Here is a 20072-nt window from a genome sequence, read left to right as displayed (position 1 = left end):
TTTGAAATATGCCTAAAATTAAACAATTTATACTTAAACTACTTTGATTAATATGCTAATTTTTTTAGAAAGTAAACGTTATATTTTTCATATTTTGGACATTCTAACGTGTATTTCATCTTATCCTTAATTTTTATAATTGGAATAAAGTTAATAAATGGTGTACGGACTAGATTCACTTTAATTTATAGTGAATTTTACCACACGGCAAAAAAATCTTATCTATATTAGCACTTTGTGCAGCGAGCGCAGAAGGGACAAAAATCAAAATCTAAAATGTCATAATGGCTTTCGATAATGTGCAAAATATCACTTTTGTTGTATCTTGACCGAATCACATTGATTTTTATTCGCTATAAATTCAAGGAAAAGTAACTAATCCCTGCATCATTTTTCAATTTCTATTCAGTATTATTTACCATTGATAGATTGAAACAGGCTAAAATTTTTGTCGAAAAGCAATATCAATATTTTAATATCTTGATGCTCCTTTCGCGCAATAGATAAACCAAATTAGGAATGATAAAAATGTACTTTTTAATATAATAGCATAGTACACAATAAAAATTTTTTAAGCGAAATATCTTTTTTTAAAGTCATATTTCACTTTATTGTTGAATTTTAATAATTTTGGAAGACACCTAGTCAAAATTACTTGAAATAGTTTAGACTATCGTAAAATCTTACTTCAAGTTGCGTATGAAATTCAAGCAATAAAAAGAATTGTGAAATGAAATTGGAATTACAGCTAAATTTCTAAGAATCGTTTGCACAAATTTTTGTTCAAAAAGTGATCAGGGATTCAAATTGAAAAGAAAAATTGTGTAATGTACGTATATTTATATGCAAATCTAATAATAACTTGTTACATATTTTATATTTAGTTTTGTTCATGCGCTTTAAAAGTTGCAAGAAATTAAATCGAATATAGCTTAAAAAATATATCAAAAGGAAATAAAAACGTTTTTTCTTTATTTTCGAAAAAAACGACAAATACGTATACACATTCTACAAATTAAATATATAATATATATAAAATATATTTATGAAAATTTTAAATCGTTTCGCGTGCCGAAATTAACAAATTGATAATAAAATTTTATCATAATGTAAAAAAAAAAAACTGATTAAATAAATAATAAAAATTAAACAAAATAGCTAAATATATTTTATGGTCTGATTGGATGGATATATACATAGAATAATTATTCTTAATATGTGTATTTAATGTCCACTTTATATGTATTTTTTTAAATAATATATATAATAAGTGGATCTCCAAAATCCATCAAATCATCATTTTCCCATACATTGTTCTTCAGGGTCAAATGGAAATGTTTAGCTTACTTGATATTTTTGGAAACTGTTAAAATATCTTTTATTGTAAGATTGTTTGATTTGTAATGTTCTTCGTTTTTTCAAATAAAAAAAATAAAAAATTTATTATTTTTTAAATTATATTAATTCTTTCCTCCAACCCAATTCCATTCCGTGAAGTATAAGGACGGACACGTTACGGTATATCGGAGAGGTTTACCTGTACATTTGTTTTATGAAAAAATGTACATTTTTTTTGTGGTTATAAATAAATAAAAATCGTTATATATTTTAAATTTTGTTTTTATTTTTTAATCCTATTTTTTCTTTCAGAACAAAACTATCAGTTAATTAATTATGTATTTAGTAAAGGTAAGTATTAAATTAATAATATGGTAACAAATAAGCTGGGTGGCTGTATCGGTATAGCACTTGCCTCTTAACTCAAGGTACGATAGTTCGTATCCTGGTGTGGTTAAGATTTATACTTTTAAATTAAATGAATTTTTCCTGATGTTAAATCTTTTCACTCTTTTTATTTTTATAGTTTAAATTATCTATATACTCCGTCCTCTTGCTATAAATAACAGTTATATGTCATAAATCACTATTTTGTCAGGGGGTGGGAATTTAAGTAATATAACAGTTATACATATGTCATAAATCACTATTCTGTCAGGGGGTGGGAATTTAAATAATCATAAATATATCTCATTCTTTAAAATCATGTTCTCTTACAAAATATTAAAAATATGTACAAAAATGGTTTGTTTGATTATGCTAAAATTTGAAACGTTTTAATAGGAGAACATGTCATGTAGTTTATTTCATTCATATTCTCAAAATATTAAAATTTGTATTTATAAAATTAAAATAATCGCTCGTTGAGACTAAAATTTGAAAGTTTATTATAGGAGAACATGTTATATATTTTATCCCACTTTTTTATAACATATTCGCCTATTACAAAATATTAAAAAAAATACTTATTTTGCTTGCTTTTTTGTTGTACATGGAAATTTCTTGTTAAATCAAATTTTATAAGATTTTGTATTAGGAGAACATGTTATTTCACAAAAAAAATTGTGTTAGTCCCACTTTCCTACTTAAAAAATACTTAAAACAATGTTATTTCGGCATATATTTTTTATATTTATTTAATTAAAAGTTAATCGGGACAATGCTAGATACGAACCAAGGTACTAAGGAAATTAGGTTCTTACTAAAGGATAGCTAAAGCCTAAATTATAAGCATAAGATCCTTGAAAAACATAAAACTCAAATATATTTATTAACTTTGCAGGGCCGGATTTAAAATTTTGCCGCCCTTGGGCAGTCGAATAAATGCCGCCCCATCACACAAAATTCATTTATTAATTAAAGTTTATCTTATCTTATATATTTAAACGAGCAATTCTTGTATATATATATATATATATATATATATATATATATATATATATATATATATATATATATATATATATATCAACGATCTTGGAAATGGCTCCAACGATTTTCATGAAAATGAGTAGGTAGGGGTTTTTTGGGGCGATAAGTCGATCTAGCTAGGTTTCATTTATCAGAAATGTCGTTTTATCCGTCTTTTCATGAAAAATTGAAACATACAATGTAAAATAGGACTGTGCCTGACATCTATTGGTGTATAACGTAGTTAATGAAATACAATGCAAATTATAACATAACAAAAAGGAGGCGTTTGAGTAGTCTAAAGTGAAAAATATGACTCTTGCTGACATCTATTGGCGAATAACCGAGCAAAGCTCGGTCATCCAGATATTTTTTTTCTTAAATATAGAATAACCCAAAAACGTCGTTAATTTTTCAAAAAGAAAATCCGAATTAAAATTTTTAGATTCCAAAAAAAGAAAAAATCAAATATTACTATATCAAATCTTCAAGAAAATAAATTAATTCAATTATTTCGAAGATTAATTTTTACTTAAGGTGCCAAAATTATAATTTACCCACTTTCGATTTGACAAATAATGTATAAGTTGAATTTCTTAAATTATCCCCTAAATAATAAATGATTAATTGAAAGAATAAAAAATTCCTATAGAGATCTTTTGATGACTATAAAAGAAATTTTTTTCCACTTTCCAAATTTTGCCGCCCTAGAAAATTTGCCGCCCTGGGCACTAGCCCCGAAAGCCCCTAGTGTAAATCCACCACTGTAACTTTGTAATAATTTGTCTCAAAATACACTTTGCGAAACATGCCCTTACATTCTTGGTTTCTTGAACCATAGGTCTTAGGCAAACATACAGCAAAAACCGAGCAAACAAATTTTAAACAAGCATGGGTCGATTAAGTTACAAGCAAAGAATAAATAATATTGGAAGTAATTTTCTAAGGAAACAAGAGAAATTTACAAAATTTAAAAAAACTCCGACAAATGAAGGTTTTTCTTTGGGAATCTCTCCAAACAAAACAAATTTTTTAACATAGCTAAGAACACTCTCCATCAAATTATTTTTTTAACAAACAAAAAAAATAAGATAAATATCCGAACAGAGTATATACTGCTAAATTAACAATCGCAAAAAAACAAAAAATAATTTTCATAGGAATTAAAACTTATCCGTAGACCATAGAAATTTTGTTTTATTTTCTTTATTGGTGATTCAAATGTCGATCAGATCAAATTTTCAGCAACAAAGAAACTATGGAGAAACTAAAACGTTACTTTAATTCTCACGTCAGAGGGAACGTGAAAAATATAATCGGGATAAAATTTATGTTGGAACGATTTCTTACAATTGACATGATGGCTATAAAAAGTAAATCCTGCCAACCAAACAAATGGTTGATCAATCTAACCCCATTGACCGTGACAGAAGTTACTAAACGTGTGAGGTCTAAACTGCTCCACCAGAGATTAGCACAGCAAATATCGATTATTTAATTTAGTGTTTGCAATTATAAGCAAAACATTTTAATTTGTGGAACGACGTCTCTAGGGAGCGATTTAGACGTCTTCAAATTTAATATCTTCTTATCTTGACCCTAGTACTTTCTGCCGATAGAAATTCCAACCAAAACACGTGAAATAAATTACTCTTAGCACTTAAATTGAGCAATCGCTTTTCCCATTAAACACTCTTACCGGGCAAACAACAGTCGTTGCAAGTAAACGAGTTAATATCAGCCCGTTATGGAATTATACCTGAAATTTAAAGATTTTGAATGATGGAATAATGAAATGCAATTTAAATATAAATTTTTTATTAAGATGTTACATTAAACATAATTTAAGCAATAAATTCATATGGAATTGGCGCTAATTGAATGGGCGCTTCTCTGCCGCTGACAATGTGTGCTGGTCGTGGTTGATCTGGTTCCCGTTTCAATACAACTCGGACATTCTTTGCGCGTGCTTGTTTACGAAGTTTTTCGTTTTGTTTTACGCGAGTTAAAAAGTCCTGTCTACATTTTGAGTGATTTACGTGTTCAATACGAATGTTTATTCTTTTTGGGATTATTCTGCCTCGTACACGTTTATTTACAATCACACCTAATGCATGTGGAGTAACGTTGAATACACGACCTGTCTTACCATGATAAGCCTTGTGTGGCATACCTTTTTGGACTGCACCATTACCCTGTAAATAAAACAATTACTCATTATGAAAAATATTTTTGCTAATAAATTGTTAGTTAATCGAGCGTTACAAAAAATTTTGGGATTCTCATCGAAATTATTCTGACAAATTGAATAGAATTAACCGCAACTTAAGCCAATAAGAAATAATATTCGAAATCGAATTTTGACAGAGTTATAACAATATTTCCGTGTTTGAACAAGAAACATGTGGTAATTATCTTTTTATATATAAATGTGAAATTTTACAGGATTTTTTAATGCATCTTTACGAAGCAAATATGATAAACTAGTATAATTAGTCTATCGTTTTTTTTGCACTGGCTCAAAATACTTCAAAGTTTATAAGCGTTAACAGGGTGACAATCGAATTGATCATTTGAAATTTCTCGACTTTTCCACAATTATTGCACAAATTTTCTGGTCGTTTTTGAGGTATCATTTGGTATTTTACTATTTGAAAAATATATAATTCAATTTTGCTCATATTCTGATAAATCAAACCCAAAACTGGTTTAGTCAGATTTCGTGTTTTTGATTAATTGTACCGCCTTTCTCTTGTTTTCCTTAGTCTATTGCTTTTAAAAACAATTGTATTTGCATTTTTTAAATTTGTTATTAAAAATTTATAATAATAATCATCTATAAATATATAGGAGACTTTCTATAGATATAGATAGTCACTCATCACGATATCTCTGGAACTATAAGACCTAGAGACTTGAAATTTGGGAGGAATATTCCTTTTGCCAAGTAGAGGTCAGCTAAGAACGGATTTTACGAAATTCCACCCACAAGGGGGGTTGCGGGGGTGTTCATGAATAAAAAATTCATATTTTTCAATTATGGCTTTTAATAGTTCAAAACTTGGTCAGAATGTTTTAAATTACATTTAGAAATTTTTTTAACCTTCGGAGGGTAGAAAGGTGTAGCGAGAAAGTGGGAAGGAAATATCGAATATTTACAAATATACCTAAGTGGGGTATCAAATAAAAGAGCATGACGTGTACATTACAAAACTGTTATCCAACGCAAGGAAATGTGGAGGGAGGGGTGCAAGTGGGGATGTTGCCCAGCAAAGCGGGTAGTTCCCAGCTAGTATTTAATATTATTTTAAAACATAAAAAAAAACAAAAACATAAATATTCAATCAATAGATTGAATTAATGTCTATACAGAAAATGATAATAGAAGCTCTCCAAACATTTAGTCCCCATGTGTATGTATTTAAAAAATGAGTAATGTACCATGTACCTATATAAGGAGTACAAACTTCGTCGCCTATTTAGCCTTTTGTATCGTATAAAACTGATCATGTCTAGACATTCGACAGATTTAATAATAAATAATTTAAACTACGTTACGTTAATTTACTGAATTAAGAAATGTTTGAGTAAAAATGCGAATCCACTGTTTTTTTTTTACTGGATCTACCGCTTTAAGAGCGAAATGATCTAACAATTCTAATAAAAACCGCTGATTTTGTAGTTAAAATGGACTTAGTATACTATATACTAAGATGGCGATGAAAAATCAGGTTTTTAGAATGCAATTCTGAAAACTTAGTATTTTTGTATCATTTACTCTGATCTATACCAAGATTACTTTACTTTCTTTGCCAGAATTTCAAAATTCATTGATATTTCCAGGTAGATCGCCATCCTGGTTAATCCCAGGATTTGAATTCCGATTGCCAGGAGTTACAGTTTATTCCGAACAAAAAATTATGCCGTATATCTGCCACATAGTCTATTTATGAATATAAATTTGAAAAATATCTGTTTCTAGATAACTTGTAAACGTAAAGTCGAAATTTTTTTTATATTAGCATAAAAAAAAGGTATTTAGACATCCTGAGTTCATCTAAAACTTTATGAAAATTTATATTTACTATAGCTTTCTTTTTACTCTGGAACCTACCCTTTTTTGTGACACACTATACAATACAAATTTTTTAATAATTTTATGAAATTATAATGAAAATCCCAAGTTGTTTTAAAAAAAAAATTATCGCAAATTGAATTCATAATTAATGTATACGTAAGAGAAATAAAACTCGGTACAATACCTTAATGTCAACGATATCCCCAACTTTGTATACTTTCATATACGTAGAAAGTGGAATAACTCCATGCCGCCTAAATCTTCGGGAGAACAAATCTCTCGTACCACGACGATAACCTTTTGAGTTTGTCATTTTGTTTCTGAAATAAAATTTACAGACGAATTATTAACTTAACCACAACAAACACGTGTACACAATGTAAAATTAATTTTATTAAAATTTAACAAATCTTTTAAATAACGAAAGAAATTGAAATTACAATTAAATTGTAATAATTACAGGCGTATATATTGATTTATATTAATTAATTTATTTAATTTACAATTGAAATAAATACAAACCTTCACGTTTTTACAGTCCGATTTATTAAAAGAACAGGAAGAACACAACAGTAGAGCCACCTACTTATGTTTCTTTTTCTGTATAAATGAAAGCGGTATTTTTAAATGTGTTTTTTCAGATCAGTAATAGTCATATTCACAGAAAAAAGTGGTGGTTACTTTAAAACCGATATTCCTCATATTCACTTCTACTTAAATTTTTTTTAAATATTTTATTTATATAATAACATAAATTAAATGAATTTGAAATTTTGTAAAAAATAATTGAAAATAATTCTTAGATTTACAGAAAATGGGATAAAAGCGGGATTTTTAAATTTATTTACAAAAATTTTTATTAAATAATTTGCAAAAAATATTTTTGAACAGATTACCGTTAACGAGTAATTAATGAAATTGAAAAAGGTATGAAAAATTATAAATGGAATTTCATTAAATTTTTTTTATAAGAAAAAATTATTTTTATCTTTATAATAATTTACAATATTTAGATAGATCTATCAGATCTAATAGATCTAATTCATTAGACAATTGACCCAATTTAATCAATTGAAAATAAAATAAAATTTATTTTGAATTGATTTGTATTATTACTATTAGAAAGAGATGCTGCAAAGTAATAAATAATAAATCAAAAAGCGTCATTCTTATCTGTCAAACGTGCCTTAAAACATTTGGGATATTAATCAGAGAAGATTTTAAATTGGTGATGTGGAATGAATTGCGTGTACCATTTTTAGTATTATACTAATAACTGGGATAAACGGGTGTTGGGATTATATTTTAAATTATAATTAAGAATCATGTTTCAAACATTAAATTTTTTATTGGTTTTATTTTGTACCATTGTATTTGCAATACCAACACAAGATGAGAAGAAAGATCGAGTAATCAACGATTTAAGTTCACAAGAACATTATCCAAATCAACATCATAACTTAGAATATGACCATGAGGCATTTTTGGGCACCGATGAAGCAAAAACATTTTATCAATTATCGCCGGAGGAAAGTCGAAGACGATTGGGGTTAGTATTTTATTATTTTTCGTTAAAATTCCGTACATAAAGAGTTCAGTAGAACTTTTCTAAATTTAAAAATTGTTCTGGGCAAAGTTACATTTTATCAGTAATTGTTCTGAGCAAAGTTACATTAGTACTAACATATTTACTACTATTGACCGAGCCAGGTCAAAAAACCGGTTAGAGTATGATGTCAGATTGCAATGCCTATGTAGAAGATATTACTCTAAATTCGAAGGTGTTCTCAATTGTAGGGTAGATAAAATACAAGGCAAAGGCATTAACATAACCAATGTTTAATTCATTTACATATAAAATTTCGAAATTGCTTAGATCAATTGTTGATTATCTTCATTAATTTCACCTGGATTAGTTAAGCATTTTAATATAAAATTCAAGATGTCAGCTACTCCATCTTTCAAATTCTAGTGTGGAAAAAGAAAATTAAATAACCCGGAGGCATCTCTTACGTACCGATTTTCCCGGGATTCTAGTCTCTTATTTTAATTTAAGCACTTTTGTTTGGTAAATAAGTTTTTTTTTTTTGTTTATAGGATAATTGTTGATAAAATTGATAAAGATGGTGATAAAAAAATTACTCATGAAGAGTTAAAAGATTGGATCAAATATTCACAGCGAAAATATATAACAGATGATGTAAAACGTCAATGGGCTGTCCATAATCCCGAAAACAAAGAAAGCATTGATTGGGAATCATACAGAAAGAATGTATATTCATACGCTGATGAAATGGATCCCGAAGAATTTGAACGCGAAGAAGGTGGTTATTCATACAAGAAAATGATCAAACGTGATAGACGTCGTTGGACAATGGCTGATAAAAATGGAGACGATCTTTTAAACAAAGAAGAATTCCAGGCATTCTTACATCCTGAAGATACGGAAGATATGACTGATATTATTGTTTTAGAAACTATGGATGACATTGATACTGATGGAGATGGAAAGATTTCAATGGACGAATACGTATCAGATATGTATAATAAAGGTAGCGATGATGAAGTTGAACCTGATTGGGTGAAAAGTGAGAGAGAACATTTTACCGCATACCGTGATCAAAATAATGATGGATATTTAAACGCTGACGAAGTTCGTGAATGGGTATCACCAAAAGATTTTGATCATGCTGAAGCTGAATCGAAACATTTAATTTACGAGGCTGACGAAAATAAAGATGAAGTATTAACCAAAGAAGAGATTTTAGCTAAGTATGATTTGTTTGTTGGATCACAGGCAACTGATTTTGGTGAAGCTTTAGCACGTCATGATGAATTTTAATAATTTTTTTTTACTTAAATGTAGATCTGATTAACGTAGTACTGATTTTTTTTTACTAAAGCTTTTATGATGAATTTCTATTACTTTAACGCATTTTTAGATAGCTATTTTATTGATGATACGTAATCGATAATAATCAATATTTTTGATAAATTAAAGAGTATCATTTTGTATTGGCTAGATTCTAGAATCAGCGGTTATAATCTTTATCTTTGTTATTTTTTTAAAGATTTTTTTATATTGACTTATTTTTCAAATTTTAAAATTTGGTTACGTTTTTTTTGACTGTCACCAAAATAATACGCAATCGCGTTGTTTTTGTTAGATAAATTGAGAAAATTTTATGGAAAATACTAAATTTTTTGTTTCATACAACACATGTGGATTTTTAATTGACCAATAAAACATGTTTTGTTTATTGGTCAAGATTGTTAACCAAAACTGAGTTTCGTTATTCAAAATTATTTTGGAATCATATTCTTGAGCTAGTACAATGTTAAAATTTGCCAAAGGATTTTATAATTAAGGAGTCAAATTAATGAAGAAGCAAATATGAAATGGGTGTAGTTAGACATCGATTGGAGCATTAAATTGATTAATTTGAGTTGTTTCGGATACACCTTTTGTAATATTTCAACATTTTTTGCATTGTATTTTTGTCTCACCGGTACCGAAATAAATTGAGGAGAAAAAACATAAATTACAAAAAAAGATTTTTTCTAATTTAAACATCAAAATGTTTCCCTCTTGGAAAAATCTCAAAAATTAAAATTTCACATTTGCCGCATATTAGATAAATTTAATTAAAAAGTAAATGCAACAAAGATCTTGTATCAAGTATTTTTGTATTAAAAAATGTTTTAGCAACCATAAATACGTGCTTAGTAAAATTTATTAACCACAAAAAATTTTATGTTTAAAATATATTCAAAAGAAACGTAACTTTCATGATACTGAAAAACATTACCAAAAATTATTGTGTACCAAATAATTGTCCGTAAAAAATAAACGTAAAATTATCTGAAAAAGCGTTATCTATTCTGGATATTTTATCTTTTTTTTATATTTTTACAATTTTTATTTTATTATATAGTCTTATGTTGAGTACCTTGCAATGTCTAATTTTACTTACTAAAAATTATAGGATATATTATATTTTACTTGTGCATTTATTATTTTATAGAAAAAAAAAATATCATCAGTATTTTTATAAGAATAAAAAATTGTGCCAAATATCTTTTATCTTGCCTTATTAATTATTAAATATAATAAAGCTAACTTTTTGTAATGTTTGATAAAAATGCCTATCATATAATTTTTTTTCTTCATGAAAAAATGTTTACTTCAAATAAATAATTTTATTCAAAATTACTGTTTATATGAAAACCTATTCTCATCATAGCTTTGAGATAATTTGATTTATTTTGTATCTAATTGGAACTTTGAAGAGTTAATTTCATCGCTTGTTAGTTATTGAAAGGAAAAGATTGGTCGTCAGGACATAATCGCATGTCGATTGAAAGAAATTGCTCCAAGCTTTATTTAATTTTGAACACAATCATTTTGTTCATCATCTTTGAACAGTAAAAAATCATTTTACCAAAGCAGTAACTTCGGAGTGGCTATGTGGAACTGTCCAAAAATGAGGTATGTTTTGTAAAACGAATAATATGAACTTCACCATACTAAATAATGAGCTTGCCCAATTTCATTGGAAACACAAAATTTGGTGATGTAGTTTTTACAATTGAAACAAAAAGATTATTTAAAAAAATAACGTAACTTTTATTATACTTTTTTGTATGCTTACATTCATGTCTTTTACAAGCAGGATTTTATTATATACTTAGAAAGATAAGTTTTAAACAAATCGTAACGACATGATTCGTCAAATTCTGGAATTTTTAATAATTTTGGTTCTTCATTTTCAGAATTTTGATAGTAAATCTAAAAAATTTAATTAATAATAATTATAGGAACGCTATATTACATTTGTTTATCAAATTTGATAACATTTAGCCCGAATTCACACAAACGTTTAAAAAGGGTTATTATAACAAACGTCCGTCATTGTGGATTACTTTATTTTGTTGCGAAAAACGCTTAATTTTGTTAATGAAATCAATGTTAGTTTGTTTTAAATTTAAGTCTATCGCATCTCTACGCCTGTGTACTTATTCAAAATCATTTGTTCAAAATGACATAGAATTCTAAAATTTTTTAACGTTCGTGTGGCCGCGTGCTAAAAACTAAAGCATGTCTTACTTGAATGAAATGTTCGTTGTTATGTTCTCTTAATTCTAATGCTACATATGACCCATAATTTGGAACTTTCAGATCAAATAAATTTAGAATAATCAATAGATTTGCTATAGAACACTCATGAGCTGAATATAGTATAAATTTCAGTTTTGATTCATTGTTAATTTTCTTATCAAAATCATTTATTAATTCTGACAAAAATGCTCCTGTGATTAAAGAATAATATTTTATAATATTTACGATAATATCCTTCATGGATCCAGACACACTAGAGTCAATGGATCCAGACACTAGAGCCTATCTAGGTTCCCAGAGCTCAGCGAGGTTTGACGACGTAAAAATTCACGTTGGGGGATGTTAACCAGCGTAAAGAACACGTAATAAACGTCAATCGCATAATTACAGATTCTGTTTACGTTTATCTAATTGCAATTACAGTGTTATGTTCTTTTGTTAATTTTTTTTGGCTGATGCAAGTTTACACTTCAGCAAAATGTATTTACCATTTTTCTTGCAATGCAATTGCAATTACATCACCATAGAAAGATTGTAATTGCAGTTTTTAACAATAAGCATACTCAAATTAAAATTATATAAAACACAGCTCTTGTAGGGCATGCTCTTATAAAAATTATTAAACAATTCCTGATAATGGCTGTATTCATATGATCACAAATTTCATAAAGTTGGCATAAAAATTTTTTTAGTGCGAGCTACTGGTCTTTAAGTATTTAAAATAAATACAGATGTTCTTTATGTGACCTAGTGTATACACTACACTCGGTGTCAGTAAAAAGGTTAGCCTTATAACACTTTAATGGCACTATCCTTTTCTACTTACATTGCGTGTAGTACACCGATGCGAAAAGGACATATTTTTCACACAATTTAAACCTGATATTTTTTTAAACAGAACAAGTATCAAACTTTGAGACAAACGTTAAACAGCCCTAAAGACCTTTAAACTAGATATATTAAAACTAAGTTTTTAATTTAGATCATTTACCGGTGGTTTTTTGTTTCATACTCAAATTATAATTTTGTAATAAATATTGATAGCAAGCAATTTCATTTAGCGGTTCAGGAAACACCTCTTTAGTCCATTCAGGTAAAACTAGTCCAAAGCTTTCCTAAATGTTTATTAAAAAGATATTATTAAGTTATTGAAAATTGTAAAATTTGTTATTACTTCTGCAGTTAGAACCATATACAGATGAAATGCATTCATTATTCGAAAAGGTGAAATTCCAGATTTTTCTTCTAAATATCTGAAAATCGAATCAAATTTTTGATATATTTCTTGTCCATATTGTGACTTTTCAACTTCTCTGTACAATTGTCGAAACGATTCACAGCCATGTATTGGCGAAACCAACATCTAAAAAAAGTCTTAATTTAGTTTTTCCAAGTTGAATGCCTTTCAAGGAATTTTTCCGTACATAAACATCGTGCTACGAATTATTTTATAAGCAGTAGAGCGATCTTTTACTTTATTACGTCGAATCAAAAGTTATCTTCAAACACGATTATATGTCACAAACGCGATTAAATTAATTATTTTTGCTATAAAAAATTGTTTAAGTATTCTAATAAATCGATTCATTTGCTTCACAGTAGTCCCGAAGAAAAATTTTAAACTAAATTAAAATCATAATATTTTATTTAACTAAAGCACGTGTATTGATATTTTTGGATTATTTTAAACCCATTAAAGCTATTCGCTATTAAAACTATCAAAACATTGACTATAGTAATTAATTCTTCTGTACGCCTGGAAGATATTTTTTGCCTTAATAAGATCGTTAAAGAATATAAAATTTTTTTTGTCATTTAATATTGTGAATTATACTTACATTATGACTTAATGAACTGTATGAGTAAGGAATCGGTTGCCAATTTAATATATTATCCCATTTTTCTTTACAAGACGGTGGAAATAGTCCAGCACACACTAGTTGTGCTGTCATTTTTGTTCTATTAATATTAGTCGTAATAACTTTTACTTTTTCAGGAGTGTATGTATCACTTAAAAATTTTTCATAACGTTTTCTCAGTTTTTTTCCAACTTCGAACATTCTCTTCTTTCCTAACTTGAAGAAAAAGAAAATTATTTTTAGATTTAATATTAATACTTATAAGAAAATTTACATTCGTTAATTCGCCAGGTCCAAGATGTTGATATATGTCTGGTGTATGTGGATTATTCGGATATGTTTGCAATGGTGTGCGATCTCCATGCCTGCAAAGCTAAAAATAATATAATTAATTAGAAATACTGATTCATAAATGAAACTTTAATTGTTGTCTATTATCTACTTTTGGTGCACTAAATGTAAAATGCATAAATCGGGATCAAATTTTACAGAATTGAACAAAACCCTATGTTTGAACCCATTTTTGAACCCTTGGTTTGCTTTATGTTCTCAAGTTTAGGGTATTAAATAAAACAAAACTGTTACAAATAAACTTTTCTGGATTTAATATGGGCAAATTTAGAGATAACACATTTCTTTAAGCAAATCATGCTCTATATTCAACAAAGTGAGATGATTAAGACGTTCTTGGTCGATCGTGTTCCCTTATCCATTTTTAATACGTTTTAATGTTGTAAAAGAACGTTCGCCACTGCAGTTAGTGATCATGAGAGACAAGAAAATGCCCAAGGCAATTTCTAAGTTTGGAGAACACGATTCTAAAGAATTATTTAATAAAAGTTTGTAAAATTGCTGTTCCAGAGGCTCCTGTTACTTGCTGTCAATAAAAGATGCCACAACAGCTCTGCGAACTGCACTAATTCGCCACCTAGAGTGTTCTCATCCTCACTTTCACTAAATAACTGTAAATAACTGGCAGATGTAGTTAGGCTGACGACCTCCTTCTATACTTTTTTGTGCTTGTTTCCAACTTTTGCGAAGCCGGGTTACAGTTGCATAACTTTTATTTTATTGTTAAAATCACTGTTTATCAAGTAGAATATTCAATCAAAATTGATTATGAATAATGTAGGAGAAAATTATTGTGGGTGTATTCGTGAACGGAAGTTCCCCATTATCCTATGGATGTTTCAAAGACATGAAAGTTTTCAATAATTCTTTGCCCTTATATCAACGTGTTTACAAATTGAATTACTAGATGTAGACAGATATATTATTTTAAGGTGCAGAATGATTAAAAAGACGGTTATTATGAATCGAAATGTTTTTTACGGTTTGTAATTTAAAAACATTAAAATAATTATGTAAATTACAAAATTATAAAACAAACAACAATTTTTAGGAAATTTGTTCTATCAAACACATGCACCCATATATGTAATATACTCCTTGTATTTCTTTTTGATATTATTTTGGCAATCACTTAGTAACGTAGTTTTTATTTATAATCTATTTATAATTGACGTCAAGTACTTTTAATTGAAATGTATGATCGATAATAAATAATAATAATGTTCTATAAATAGATAAATTTATTAAGGCAAATAAATCCGTCCATCACACATGATGAATGAGTCGCAATAAATTAATATAATCAGATACAGGTAAAACGTATTATTTTTATAATAATATTCATAAATATCAAAAGCTGCTTACCACAATTACTAGTTTTAAATTATCCATCTAGATTCTAGACAACAAACACAGAACAATTTTGTTTAAAAAGTTTAATAGTTTATAATATTTTTAACAATTATTTTGCCACAACCATAGTACTTGAATTTTGATACGTTTAGTTTTGAATAATAGAGATACTAAATTTTGAAGTGATCATATCGATTATTGTGTTCGTGGTCGTGTGTGAAGCTAGCCCCTTCTTTTTGAAATTTTTTTGTTTCAAATAATAAATACGCCAGTCAAATTCTACATTAAAATCGCAAAACGAAATGTAAAGCTGCTTTTTTGGTATGTTATTTGGATCACTTAGGGGACTGTGAAAACGTTTTGCAAGTAAAAAAAAAGTTGTGTTTCAAATTTTCGGATTTTTTTCAGTTTTTCGCATATTACGCAGGTATCACAACTTTGTTTTGCTTGCAAAACGCAGTTTCGGAGGTGTGATGGGGTCCAAATACCATACCATAAAAGCAGCTTTCCATTCTCTAGACCGTTAACATGTGCTTATTTGTAGGAAAACGCACACAAACAGAGGAATTGATATCGGGTTCCAATACGACTGAGCTCTAACGCCACTTTAGTTAATGTGTTTTTGTTCTTCAGTTGCTTTTCGCATAAAAGTGTCCCCAAACTGCTGTGACTCGTACGGTATTTTATGTGGTAAACTGTGCTACCATACCTGAATGATACACGAAGCGGTGAACGTTCGAACCGATGTCACGCGCTCAGAAAATCTTAAAAAAATTCGTATAAGAAATTTTGAGGTTGCCTCCGAAATCGGAAATTCTTATAAGAATATCTTATAGTTTGTGTCGCCTAAATGCAAAAGGAATGCTGTCAGACTTATGAGATCAGATTTAATAATCATGTTTACTGAATAAATATTGAGAATTGAAATAATAAATAAGAACCTTGCATTGCATTGAGGAAGCAAATATGTTTATATGAACTCATAAATGGTGAGTATGGGGTGTTATGATGAAGTCATACCTAGTAGCTCAGTTGGTTAAAGCGTAACCAATTTAGTACGCGATATGCCTGGGGTAGTGATTTTGATTCCCGCCGAAACAACAACAAAATAATTTAATAAATGGTTGTGATGGACTGATGTAGCGTATCGTATATCTATGCATGAAGGAGGTGTACTCAGGTTCCCAAGATATTCGAAGAGCTGATAAATGAAATTATCAGCGACAATGGTTGAAAAACATATGTATGGTATAACAATAGGCCATATGACCTAGAAGTGTCTCTGCTGAACAGCCTGTATAACATGCGAATGCGCGCATGCGAATCGCCTGTATATAATACTAATAATAAGAACGTACATTTAATTTATAATACTGATAAGATAATCATAATAATAAATTAACAAACCAGCAATTTTATTGTCGGAATTAACTAAAATTATTTACAATATCTAACAATTAACAGGGGTGTATTTGAGTTGTAAGGCATGCATTTCTTAATTATTGCTCACAACGGTAGCAGCAGCGGAGCAACCAAAAATACATTTCTCCTTTAAATTTCGAATTTTTAAATACGTATTTCGACTACCAAGTAGTCATCATTAGTAGGAATTAGCTAATCGTAATTACTCTTATTGTGTATGTTACTCGTTGCTAATTTGGTGGCGGACTGCACATTGATATCAAAGTTCAAAACTAGTTTATTTATCATCAATAATGTACCACTAGTTCGATTTACTTTTAGGCATATAAATATCACGAGTATGACAATACATGCGTTAAGCAATGCATCGAAGTGAGAGGTATTATATGCAAGTGTTGATCCTCACTCTCTGCAGGCATACAACAGAAGATCTGTTCTATTGCACCAAATTTAATTAACTGTTATTTTTCAATATTTTCCAATGACTATGTAGGATTACTTTGTAATTAATTAACTGGTTATAATGAATAAAATGAAAATTAATAATTTTAATTAAATATTTACTTGTACTGTTACATGTAAAAATTTAAAATTAGTCATAAAAGCCCCCTTTAATACCAAAATTATCTACTGGAAGCGCTGAAGTCGGTTTGATTGTCCCGATCATTAGTTGTATGAAATAAAATTAAATAAATCATCATCACTGCCATACCTTTAGTAGCACTGTCAAAGTTAAGACAAATCGTTTGACGTCAGCATCATTAAAATCGTCAGACGCGTTTGGTCTCTAGTGTGCCACAAAGGAACACGCATACATTCTTTTTCACAATATGGCGTCTGGTAGTAGCTATATTGAATTTGTATTACTGCCCTATCTTCAGTAGCATTTGCAAGGTTTAGACAAATCGATTGACGGCTGAATCATCAAAATCGGTTTTCGCGTTTGGTCTCTAGTGTGCCATATAGGAACACACATACTGATAAACTATTTGACTATGTATGCTAGTACGATAAAAGTACGATAACGTTTGTGTATTCTGTATGTACAAACATACAAATAGAATAGACGCGAAGAGGCTACATATAATTAGGATCACCCACATATAGCAGGAGTGACGTAGTTGGATAGTTCCTAGACCAGATATAAAGAGGATACGGGTTCGAGTCATGGCTTCCTTGTAATTTTTGCGATTCTTTCTATTTTTTCAAATGAGATTCAAAAGTTTTTTTCTATTTTTATGGTTATTAAACACGATATTTTACGAACTTGTAAGCCCGCTCACGCGAGTGAGTGATTAATTTAAAGAACACAGTTTCTGACAAAACTGACTGTTTTCTATACTCTCATACGAATGGTTTACGCCCGGTTTGGTTCCGTAAAAATCGGAGATATACTTTTAAATTCCGACCTCAAAAGTCATATTTCCTCAACTATTTTACAAAATTTGTTAGTATGATCCCTTTTTAAATATATTGAATAATTCTAAAAAGATGTATCTAAAAAAGTGGCATGCCAATGTTACAACATTTAAACAAATCAAAACTATGTCTACATTATGCATAACTCGAATAGTTGTTTTAGTATCTTTTTTTTCTTAGGGGGACCATATTTCTCCATTATCCGGGTTACCACACGCTACCTTATTTTTAAACCCCGAACTAAAAAAGGGGTGTTATAAGTTTGAATACTATGTGTGCGTGTCAGTCTGTCTGTGTCATCGTAGCGCCTAAACGGATAAACCGATTTTTTTTGTTTCGTTCGAAAGGTAATTTAATGGAGAGTATTCATAGCTATGTTTCAAGTGCGCATAGCTATGTTTCAAGTGCGCATAGCTATGTTTCAAGTGCATTTTCACTTGTATTAATAAATAAAAACAATTGTACTGATGATAAGATTTTTGGGAATTATTTATCAAATTCAGCTCTAAGGACTGGGGACTGGGGACTCTAGGGACAGAGTAGAGTTCATCAGCTCTATCCAATCCCTAGGTTGTATCCAATGATCTTATCTTCGATCTCAAAATATCCATCATTAAATGATAGTTAATGAAGGAAATAGGAGAGTACACAAGGAAGTTTTCTAGGAAAAAAAAATTTAAATTTTTCGATTAATCAAGCACGCTTTATTATGGACTAAAAAGCACAAAATAACACACAAATTTAATTGTAATGCTCTCCATGCATTCTTATGATAAGAATAGTTAATAGTAGGTGTAGATATCGAACAACCTTGCTCTTTTCAACATTGAATGTTACATTAAAATTAAAATAGATATTTTATAATTTTTAGACCATATTTTAGTACATATGGATGGATAGGGTTGCTTAATTTTGTGCTGCATGGTAATTATTAATTAATTGAATTGAAAATTTATTTTTTATAAATTAATTGAAAAATTGCCAACTGTTCACTATTCACAAATTTAATTGGCTTTTTAATTACACAAATTCCACAAATTCATTACATATACAAATAAATTAATTTATATAAATAAAACAAATATATTTATTAAAAGTTGCTATTTAATCATCATACATTCTGGATGAAATGGTTGTAAGTAATTTCCAGCTACACATCCATTTCCTGCTTTACCTAATTTTACACAATGTCCAGTTGTTCGTTTCATTACCTATAAAAAAATTTTTTTTTAAGTGACTTGCCACGGATATTATAACCGTCCCATAATACATAAAACTTATCATCTATGCCAATATCATAATTTCGAAAATTTGATTGTTTGGCTTAAAATCGTGAAAACCAAGGTATTTCGACTTTCAGGCCTGAAGCTTTAAAATCCTGGAAACAGAATATTCAACATTCCAGTCGTCGTCGTTATTTATTATTGGCTGAAGTCCTGCTGTTATATCTTGGACCATCCTATATTCAATTTTGAAGTTTGAATTGTCTTTATCAATGAAGAAAAACAACGAAATATTCACTTATGAATAAAAAATCACTCAAATTTGAAAAAAAAAGGTTCCCGTTGAATTGTACTAAATTCGAATTCTCTCGAATATAAAGCTATATCCCAAACCTACCAGCGTTCATGACATCGGTTACTGTTAGACTCGATGGGTCAAACTTGGTTTTAACTTGCGTCAATGTTTGTTCAGCAATATATTTTATTAAGTAGCCCTTGTA

At 28.9% G+C, this 20072-nt stretch overlaps 3 protein-coding genes across 3 annotated transcripts; 1 reads left to right on the top strand and 2 right to left on the bottom strand.

Annotated features, from left to right (window-relative positions):
• Nucleotides 1-4549: 4549 nt before the first annotated feature.
• LOC123292015 (60S ribosomal protein L21) lies at nt 4550-7459 on the bottom strand. The gene is made up of 3 exons (XM_044872514.1): nt 7349-7459; nt 7011-7146; nt 4550-4943 (listed from the first exon to the last, which is right to left on the bottom strand). The coding sequence occupies exons 2-3, from the start codon at nt 7137-7139 to the stop codon at nt 4593-4595; spliced, it is 480 nt and encodes a 159-aa protein (XP_044728449.1). The 5' UTR covers nt 7140-7146; nt 7349-7459; the 3' UTR covers nt 4550-4592.
• Nucleotides 7460-7999: 540 nt separating this feature from the next.
• On the top strand, nt 8000-10828 carry LOC123291629 (calumenin-A-like). Its single transcript, XM_044871979.1, has 2 exons — nt 8000-8375; nt 8924-10828. Exons 1-2 carry the CDS (start codon nt 8152-8154, stop codon nt 9666-9668), a joined length of 969 nt encoding a protein of 322 aa, XP_044727914.1. The 5' UTR covers nt 8000-8151; the 3' UTR covers nt 9669-10828.
• Nucleotides 10829-11479: 651 nt separating this feature from the next.
• LOC123292689 (venom acid phosphatase Acph-1-like) lies at nt 11480-15709 on the bottom strand. The gene is made up of 7 exons (XM_044873402.1): nt 15521-15709; nt 14079-14177; nt 13784-14020; nt 13120-13308; nt 12932-13060; nt 11934-12227; nt 11480-11615 (listed from the first exon to the last, which is right to left on the bottom strand). The coding sequence occupies exons 1-7, from the start codon at nt 15545-15547 to the stop codon at nt 11490-11492; spliced, it is 1101 nt and encodes a 366-aa protein (XP_044729337.1). The 5' UTR covers nt 15548-15709; the 3' UTR covers nt 11480-11489.
• Between the last annotated feature and the right edge of the window lie 4363 nt (nt 15710-20072).

The sequence above is a fragment of the Chrysoperla carnea genome, chromosome 2, assembly GCF_905475395.1.
Source record: "Chrysoperla carnea chromosome 2, inChrCarn1.1, whole genome shotgun sequence".
NCBI classification, from domain to species: Eukaryota; Metazoa; Arthropoda; class Insecta; order Neuroptera; family Chrysopidae; genus Chrysoperla; species Chrysoperla carnea.
The sequence above is the reverse complement of the archived record's forward strand: the minus strand, read 5'-3'. Positions and strand labels throughout refer to the sequence as shown.